The following is a 9,570-nucleotide window of genomic DNA, read 5'->3' as shown; positions in this document are numbered from 1 at the left end:
GGGCCCCCCCCCCCCCCCCGAGTGCACAAATTTTTGTGCACCGGGCCTCTAGTCAATATATATAAAAGGCTAATATGCAGATTCCCACCACGGGAGTTCCATTGGGAGACTGGAGTTCGCTCACTCACTATGACATGTGCTGACCACCAGGGGGCGGCGCAGAACAAAAGGCCCTGGCGGGCCTCTAGTCAATATATATAAAAGGCTAATATGCAGATTGTTCCCACGGGAGTTCCATTGGGAGACTGGAGTTCGCTCACTCACTATGACATGCGCTGACCACCAGGGGGCGGCGCAGAACAATGGAAGGCCCTGGCCAGCAGCCGGAAGGCCCCAATTGGCCCTGATTGCTGGCCAGGCCTAGGGACCCTACCCGTGCATGAATTTTGTGCACTGGGCCTCTAGTATTTATATATATTTAAACCATGCAACAAATATGTCAGTCTATGTGGGAATGATATACTTGTTAGAAATGTTTGTTCAAGGGAGTGTGAATTGAAGCGAAGACACATCATTATCAAAAGGAAGAGAAATGTGACAAGTATAAGTTTGTATTCTAGATTGTGAATATCATTCCTGAAGTGTCAAGTGATCCCCTTCCCTGGGGCACATTTATGCTTCTTGGTTCTCTCACGTCCTCAACCAGGTCCTGGTAATATCTAGGATAGCAAAACTTTATTCTTCTTTGACACTAGTGACACCCATTTATGTTTATTCTACTGATCCTGGAGCATGAGTTGCTACTTCAAAGACTTGGTTTGTATCTCAGTACTGTCATTTTTAGGGTTGGGATCTTAAACCTGTTACTCATGAGTCTCATTTTCTCATCTGAATATTAGAGGTAATGTGTGCCTCACACTGGGTTGTAGGGATTAAATTATATACATAAAATGGCATTGGCTTCTAGAATGTAGTAGGTGCTTCTTATTAGGTGAAATCTCTTTAATTCATTTGCCTATTTCTGCTTAATCAGACTGAGCATCTGCCTTTAAGTAGAGGAAAACAACCTGGAATTTAACATTGGTATTGATTGCTGCCTTGAGTTAAGTTTTATTCTGTTTAGTTGATTCATTTTTTTCTCAGTAGAAGGTGTTGGCCTTGTTCCAGAGAAAAGACAGAAATGTTCAGAGTATAATGCTAAAAAGATATATCAAGCCATGTTGCATTTACTAGTAACACAAGGTTAGGGCACTGAGGGTGGAAATTTGTCTTGGTTGTCATATTGGGTGCCCCACACCAACAAGGGCCCTGGCATATTATAGGCACTCCATATCATATTTAAAGGAACAGGAAAATCTGTTTGGAGGGGGGAAATGGTCTGATATGGAGTACACTAGAAGCCCAGTGCACAAAATTCATGCACTGGAGGGGGGTTTCCCTCAGCCCAAACTTCACCCTCTCCAATCTGGGACCCCTCGGGGGATGTCTGGCTACCGGCAGTTGGACATCCCTCTCACAATCCGGGACTGCTGGCTCCCAACCTCTCACCTGCCTGCCAGCCTGATCATCCCCTAACCACTCGCCTGTCAACCTGATCGATGCCTAACTGCTCCCCTGCCGGCCTGATCGCCCCCAACTGCCCTCCCCTGCAGGCCTGGTCCCCCCCAACTGCCCTCCCCTATCGGCCTGGTCGCCTCTAACTGCCCTCCCCTGCTGGCCTGGTTGCCCCCAACTGCCCTCCCCTGCTGGCCTGGTTGCCCCCAACTGCCCTCCCCTGCCGGCCTGATCGCCCACAACTGCCCTCCCCTGCTAGCCATCTTGTGGTGGCCATCTTGTGTGAGGGCATGACAGTCAATTTGCATATTACCGCTTTATTATATAGGATGGTGTGCATTGACACATTTTGGGTAGCTAAGGTAGATGTCTAAGAGATGTTGGCAAAGGAGAACAATTTTGATATTTTAGCCATTGTTTTTGTAGCCATTATACCTCATTCATTTAGGCACAAATCTTCATAATGGTTCATATATTTTAAAGAAATTTAAGTCAATAATTTTAATTAAAATGATAGTTTGTGCTGAATTAAGCTAGAAAGGAAACTAAGAAAGGAATGTAAAAGACTTTAGAACAGGTATTGGAGTTCAGAATTCCCAACTATTCTAAGTTAGGAAATACAATTTTATGTGGAGAAATTAATTACTCTTGTCATATCCTCAACGCCTGTCTTTTCTTTCCTTCTGCTACTGTAACTTGGCCAAGCACCAAATCCTACAGCAGCAGTCTTTATCCATTACCTCCTCCATTCCTTGGAGGCATGGACAGTTGAGTACTTCCAAATTACTGTACTCTGTCTGACAGCTATGCCTCCAAGTCTTGCCTCCAGCTTGTCTATTTTACACTGTCACCAGAGATATTTCTATAACCAGTCTGATTGTGTTAGTCCTCTTCTTCAAATTCTTTATGGGCTTCTTATAGTCTTCAGGATTAAAAATCAAAATTCCTTAGTATGGAAAATCACTTTTAGAGATACGGCCTCTTGTTATCAGTTTCATACCTGATCTTTTGACTCTTTTCCACATGTATTCCAGATATATTAACTAGTTGCATTTCTCTGAATGTTGTTTTCGTGCCACTGAACATATGATGTTTCTTTTTCCAGGCATGTTTTTCTCTATTTCCTGGTGCAACAACTAACAGGTCATTTAAAACTCCCCGAGGTTACCTCTAGGAAACTTCTGACATTTCTTTCCTAGTCCGGGTTAAATAGTATCCTATGACTAATGTTTTCAGTGGTACCTAACCCAATATATTATCCACATACCTTCTTTCTCACTAGACTGTGAGCTTTTTTGACTATTGGATATTCTTATTATCACTTTAGCTTATAATCTTGTCACTGGTTTGCACACTATAGAAGTCTAGAACATCAGTTAATGTATGATAGTTAATTTATCAGAGCCCCCAAATGTGCCCAACCAAGTCCAGGGTATTATGAACAATTGAGCAAAAGAAGAATATTGTCCCAGCCCTATTCATAATTAATTGTGTGGATAAAATGATTCATAAGATAAATAGAGATTAATAAAGTACAACCTTAAATGAGGTCTTAGGTAGAATGGTTTGAGAATAAGGATATTATTGAAAATTTCAAATCCCTTGGCGTTTCATATCTGCTCTAATATCTATTGGTGTAACTTCTGGTTGTAGTTTGACTTAGTTTGAAATTTAATTTGTTGGGTTTAAAAAATATTATACCTTCTAAGGATAGCCTGGATTTTGGTATGGCAAGTTAGTAATTGTTCTTTGTTCTATTTTCAGATCCCTGCCTGTCATTGAGTCCACCATGCTTCACAGAAGAAGATAGATTTAGTCTGGAAGCTCTTCAAACAATACACAAACAAATGGATGATGACAAAGATGGTGGAATTGAAGTAGATGAAAGTGATGAAGTAGGTGGAAAAATGTTTTCCCTGGCATTCTCATAACATACAATGAAGTTTTAGTCTTAAATTTTCCCATTGTTACTTGTATTACTCAACTACTTCAACATCTTTTGTTTTTCTCTTTATATTTTAATTTTACCCTTTGTATTTTACCTTTTTTTTTTCCCTTTTTTTCCTTCATGTGTATATCAAATCTTCCCAGTTTTGTAAGAATCCTTACTTTCATGTTCCTGGATTTCTCAAATATATATTTTATTTTGGCTCTATCAGTTATCTATTGCTGCTTTACAAACCACCACAAAATTTAATGGCTTAAAATGACAACAGTTTATTATTTTTTCTGATTTTTCTGGGTTGACTGGGCTTAGCTGGGCACCTTTTCTGTTCCCCTAGGTATGGCTGAGGTCACTATGGCACTTCCACTCAGTTGTGAACTCTGCTGGGGCTGGAATATTTAATGTGACTCTTGTCATTCAAGGTCCTCTCCATGTGACCTCTTATCATTCAGGAGTCTAGCTCAAGCTTCCTCATAGTATGGCAGCTGGCTTCCAGGTGTCAATGTTGCAAGAAAACAAGTTCCCATGTAGAAGTGCTTACCATGCCTCTGCTTGCCAGAGGCTGTTAATATCAAATTGGCTAAAGCAAGTTTTGGCTAAGCTCAGAGTCTACGTGGGAGAGGATTATATGAGGGCGTGAATACCAGGAGATGTGATTTATTGGGGGGTCAACTATATAATTACTATTGTACTCACTGTACAATAAATAATGCCTTATTTCTTAAGCATTGTTATCTACCCCCCCTCATCTGGTGTCCCTCTTAGTTTCTCCATAAAAGTTGTTTTCTTTATTCTGCTGTGGTCTAATCTATAATAATAAAAGTGTAATATGCTAATTAGACCAGACAGCCGAACGACCTTCCACACGTCATTCTGGACATCCTTCTGGATGAAGCGGTGGCAGGGGGGGCTGAGGCAGAGGTGGTTAGGGGCGATCAGGCAGGCAGAGTGGTCAGTGGCAATCAGGCAGGCAGGCAGAGGGGTTAGGGGCGATCAGGCAGGCAGCGAGTGGTTAGGGTTGATGAGGCAGGCAGGCAGAGGGGTTAGGGGCAATCAGGCAGGCAGGCGAGCGGTTAGGAGCCAGTGGTCCTGGGTTGTGAGAGGATGCAGGCCGGGCTGAGGGACCCCTCCCCCAATGCACGAATTTTGTGCACTGGGCCTCTAGTTTTAAATAAATCCCTTGGTTAATTTTCAGTCCTCTTTAGCCTGTTTATTGTATTTGTCACTGTTGAAATGTTTTTCTTTTAGTTTATATGATACTAAGTTACATTATTTTGTATACTATTATCTAATACTAGAGGCCTGGTGCACGAAATTTGTGCACCCCCAGGACGGGGGCGGATCCCTCAGCCCAGATTGCGAGAGTGCACAGGCCATGCCGAGGGACCCGACCAGTGTACAATCGGGGCCGGGGAGGGATGCGGGAAGGCTCCAGGGTGTGTTTGGCCCCTCTCACTCAGTCCCAATTGGCCGGACCCCAGCAGCAAGCTAACCTACCGGTTGGAACGTCTGCCCCCTGGTGGTCAGTGCATGCCACAGCAAGTGGTTGAGCTGCCTTAGCATATCATTAGCATATTATGCTTTGATTGGTTGAACGGACAACTGGACACTTAGCATATTAGGCTTTTATTATATAGGATTATTTAATAGTGATACCCTCTAATCTTATTGTTATTTAATCACATTGTTATCTAACAGTAACATTCTCTAAACATCAGTGCTTGAACTGATGTATAAAGCATTTACCTTGGGAATGCTCATTCATTTTTAGGTTACTTCTAATTCCTCCATCTCTAAGCCAGTCCAGATTCTTGTACATATTTTGCTTTCTGCCTGAACATCTTTCAAGTTCTCTTACTTTTGCTTTCAAAACAAAATCTCATCAGTCTTCTTTGAAATCCCTCACTGTTGAATGGCACTTCTGATTCTACTTCTCAATTCTTATTCTTCTAAATCAGGAATTGGCAGGCTTTTTCTGTAAAGGATCAAGTTATAGGTTGAACTGTGTACCTTCCAAAAACATATTTTGAAGTCCTAACCCCTATTATCTCAGAATGTGACTTTATTTGGAAATAGGGCCATTTCAGATATAATTAGTTAAGATGGGCACATATTGAAGTAGTGTGGGCCCTTAATCCGGTGATTGGTATCCTTATAAGAGAGGAGAACTTCATTTCATGTGGCGACATGGACAAGGGGAGCAGATGACCATATGACAGTGGAGGCAGAGATTAGAGTTATGCAGCTACAAGTCCAGGAATGACAAGGATTGCTGGTGACACCACAAACTAAGAGAAAAGCATGGAACAGATTCTATCCCTAGGGCCTTTAAGAGAGCACGGCTCTGTAAGTTTGATTTCAGACTTACAGCCTCTAGAATTGTGAAAAATTCATTTCTATTGTTTTAAGCCATTTGTTTGTGTACTTTGACACAGCAGCCCTAGGAAACTAATGCAGGCCAGCTACTAAAAATTTTAGATTTTGTGGGTCATATTCTCTCTGTAGTAACTATTAACTCTCCCATTGTAGTGCCAAGCAGCCATAGACAACAGTGCAGGATATAAAGGGAATGTCTGTATCCCAATAAAACTTTATTTGTGAAAATAAGCAGCAAGCTGTAGTTTGCCAACCCTGCTATAAACAAAATCTTGTGTTCTTAAAAGTTATTTTCTTTTTCAATTATCTGTTCTAGTTATTTCTTGCTCTATTTTAATCTAGGACAGTGTTTTCAACCGGTGTGCCGTGACACACTGGTGCGCCGTAAGAATTTTTAAGACATGCTATACCTGACTATTTAGTCAGGGGCACTGACCTCTTTTCCCTTAGATTGTCAAATAAAAAATGATAACAGCCCACATAACAGTAGCCTTCTGGTGTGAATGAATCAAAATCATACCTTTTTTTTTTCAAATTGGCAAAAGAATAATATATTTTTTGGTGTGCCATAGAATGTTAGTAATTAGGTTATATATGCCAAGAGATGAAGAAGGTTGAAAATTGCTCATTTTGGTATTTGTTATCTTGTTCCTAGATTATCATCTCTACATGTTTCCTATCTAATCCATCATGAGTATCACTTTGAGAGTGTTTTTCTCTAGCTAGGAGACTTAACAGTGATTTCTTAGTGCATATTATATCAGATATTAACTCTTTAGTCTTATATTTAATGTCCCTGCATTAGCTGACTTCTGCTTACTGGGATTATCTTTTCTCATTGTGGTTAAATCATTTTGGTTAGGGCCCAGTGACATTAATATCAGAATAATATCTTTCAGTTCTAAATAGTCCAGTTTATTTCATTCATTTATAGAACCAAGATGATAGAATAATTCTATATTATACTACGTTTCCAACTTAAAGATCACTTAAATATATTCTGTTTGTCTTCAGGTAGATGGACTATTGAGTTTTACTATTACTGGAAACCAACATAAAGCAATTATAATTTAATTTAAGTCATCCTATATAATAAAGAGCTAATATGCTAATTATACCAAACAGCACAATAACCTTCCGGACGACCTTCCGGATGAAGCTGGGGCTGTGAGGGCCAAGGCAGCTGGGGCTGTGAGGACTGAGCCCCTTGCACAAATTTCATACATTGGGCCTCTAGTTTTATTATATTGAGTAATTCATTCTTTTAACATCCTTACCATTTTTTTACTCTCTCCCAGTACACACAGTCAAGCTATAAGATTACTTTTAATAATAATTCTCTAGATTATTAGTGATGAATTGTTCTTTCTAATCTCAAGTGGTTTATTTTGTTGCCAATATAATTGCTTAAGAATTTGGATATCAACCCTGGCTGGGTGGCTCAGTTGGTTGGAACATTGTCCTGTGTACCAAAAGGTTACAAATGCAATTTCTGTTTAGGGCACATACCTAGGTTGTAGGTTTGATTCTCGGTTTGGGCAAGTATAGTAGACAACCAATTGATGTTTCTCGCTCACATGGATATTTCTCTCTCTCTCTCTCTCTCTCTCTCTCATCAATAAAAACATATCCCTGAGTGAGGATTAAAAAAAACGATTTGAATATCAGATATGCTAACATAAATTCTATTAGTCCATAAATTGTTACTATCTATATATATTATGGAATAAATAGAATTTGTTAGTGTATTTGATGCTTTTTATAGAGAGAATTATTTTTTAGGCTAAACAGCCTTCCTAAAATTATTGTTGTCCATTTTCTTAGTCATTTATAGCATAACCATATTAGTTTTATCAAACAAATTCCATGCCAAATCTGAAGTATATAGTATTTAGTATGTGAATGGTCCATGCCATTTTATAATTATGTCCAACAATTAAATTGGAGGTAATTTTTAACATTAAACTTTATGGTACTGCACTGAAAGGACATAATTTTAAGTTATTATCCTGATGGTGCTTTGTTTTCCTTTGATTTTGGTATTACTTGAGGATCATTGCTTAGCATTGTTTTAGGTTAAAAAACATATTAATGCTGAAGGATTATTTTGGGAGAGCATATATGATTAATTTTAAGAGTCTTAGTATTATAAATGCTTTAAAATGTTGGTGTACATTTTAATGTTTAAAGCTGGAATAGTTTTAGATAGCCACCTTTCAGAAGTTAAACATTAAATTATTAAGATTGGTTAATTTTGTACCTAGAATAAGGCTAGATTCTTAGAAACCACTTTTGTTGTTGATATATGAAGTTATAAATATTACTACTCTGTAGTGTTTTCTGATACCAATCAAGTCTTCAATTCTCCAACATCAACTGGGTGTCTAACAATTCAGTTCAATTCTGACATTGTCCACCTGGAGTAGTGTCAGATCCCACAGGTTAAAGGGCTTAGTCCCATAAGACTGCCTTCCCCTTGAGATGCCAGTCACAAGTCTCTGGCCATGTGTACTTCTGACCAACCTGCTCTCAACCAGGTGTTCCCACGACCCCCTTCTCAGATTTGATAATTTGTTGTAATGGACCACAAAACTCAGGAAGACAGTTTACTTATGTTACTGGTTTATTATGAAGAATACAACTCTGGAACAGCCAAATGGAAGAAATATATAGGACAGCCCTAACCGGTTTGGCTCAGTGGATAGAGCGTTGGCCTGCGGACTGAAAGGTCCCAGGTTCGATTCCGGTCAAGGGCATGTACCTTGGTTGCGGGCACATCCCCAGTAGGAGGTGTACAGGAGGCAGCTGATCGATGTTTCTCTCTCATTGATGTTTCTAACTCTCTATCCCTCTCCCTTCCTCTCTGTAAAAAATCAATAAAAAAAAAGAAATATATAGGACAAGGTATGGGAGGAAGGGTATGGAGCTTTCATGCCCTCTCTGGGCATGCCGCCTTCCCAGCACCTCAATATGTTCACCAACCTGCAAGTGCTTTGAATTTCAAAATTCAAGAGCTTTTTTATAGAACTCAGTTTGCTCAGAGGCCAGGTGGGTGGGACTGAAAGTTCCAACCTTAATCACTGAGTGACCAGTCCCATCCTGAGGATGTAGGAGACTAACCCAAGGTCATCTCACTAGCATAAACTAACTAAGGGCAAAAGATACTGCTATCAAGAAATTCCCAGAGTCAGGGACCAGAGACAGAGACCAAATATATTTGTTAATATATCGTAATTGCAAAAGTATTTGTCTGAAAAAATTGTAAAAACTCACGTTTTCTTAATCATTAAAAATACCTTTAAAGGCAAGATGTTAAAATTATCCTATCTAATAAGAGTAATATGCAAATCAACCATCACTTCGAGATAAAGATGGCAGCGCCCACACCCAGTAAGGAGGGAATATGTAAATTGATACGACAAAGATGGCGGTGCTGGCTGGAGCCATGGAGCCAAGCCGGCTGGAGAGCGGGCGTGGGAGGCTTGGCTTCCTTGGTCACCCCAGCTGGCCGGAGAGTGGGTGCGGGAGGCTTGGCTTCCTTGGTTGCCCCACACCAGCTGGAGAGTGGGCATGGGAGGCTTGGCTTCCTTGGTCACCCCAGCCGGCTCTGTGGCCGCCTCCCAGACAAAGCCATAGTGGCAGGGCCGAGGCAGAGGCTGTTAGGAGCGATCAGGCCAGGCGGGGAGGGCAGTTGGGGGTGATCAGGCTGGCAAGGGGGGCCAGTTGGGGGTGAGCAGGCTGGTGGGGGGGGTGGT

The 9,570-nt window shown here is 40.6% G+C and overlaps 1 protein-coding gene across 1 annotated transcript in view; it reads left to right on the top strand.

The window, feature by feature from the left end:
- Positions 1 to 9,570, top strand: part of STIM2 (stromal interaction molecule 2) — a 116,640-nt gene that overhangs the window by 30,933 nt on the left and 76,137 nt on the right. Inside the window, exon 2 of the mRNA XM_014548904.1 lies at positions 3,259 to 3,389. Within this exon, the coding sequence (XP_014404390.1) occupies positions 3,259 to 3,389 (131 nt within the window). The remainder of the gene's footprint in view (positions 1 to 3,258; positions 3,390 to 9,570) is intronic.

This window comes from Myotis brandtii, unplaced genomic scaffold (genome assembly GCF_000412655.1).
Source record: "Myotis brandtii unplaced genomic scaffold, ASM41265v1 scaffold525, whole genome shotgun sequence".
Classification (NCBI taxonomy): domain Eukaryota; kingdom Metazoa; phylum Chordata; class Mammalia; order Chiroptera; family Vespertilionidae; genus Myotis; species Myotis brandtii.
This window is presented reverse-complemented; position numbering and strand designations above follow the sequence as displayed.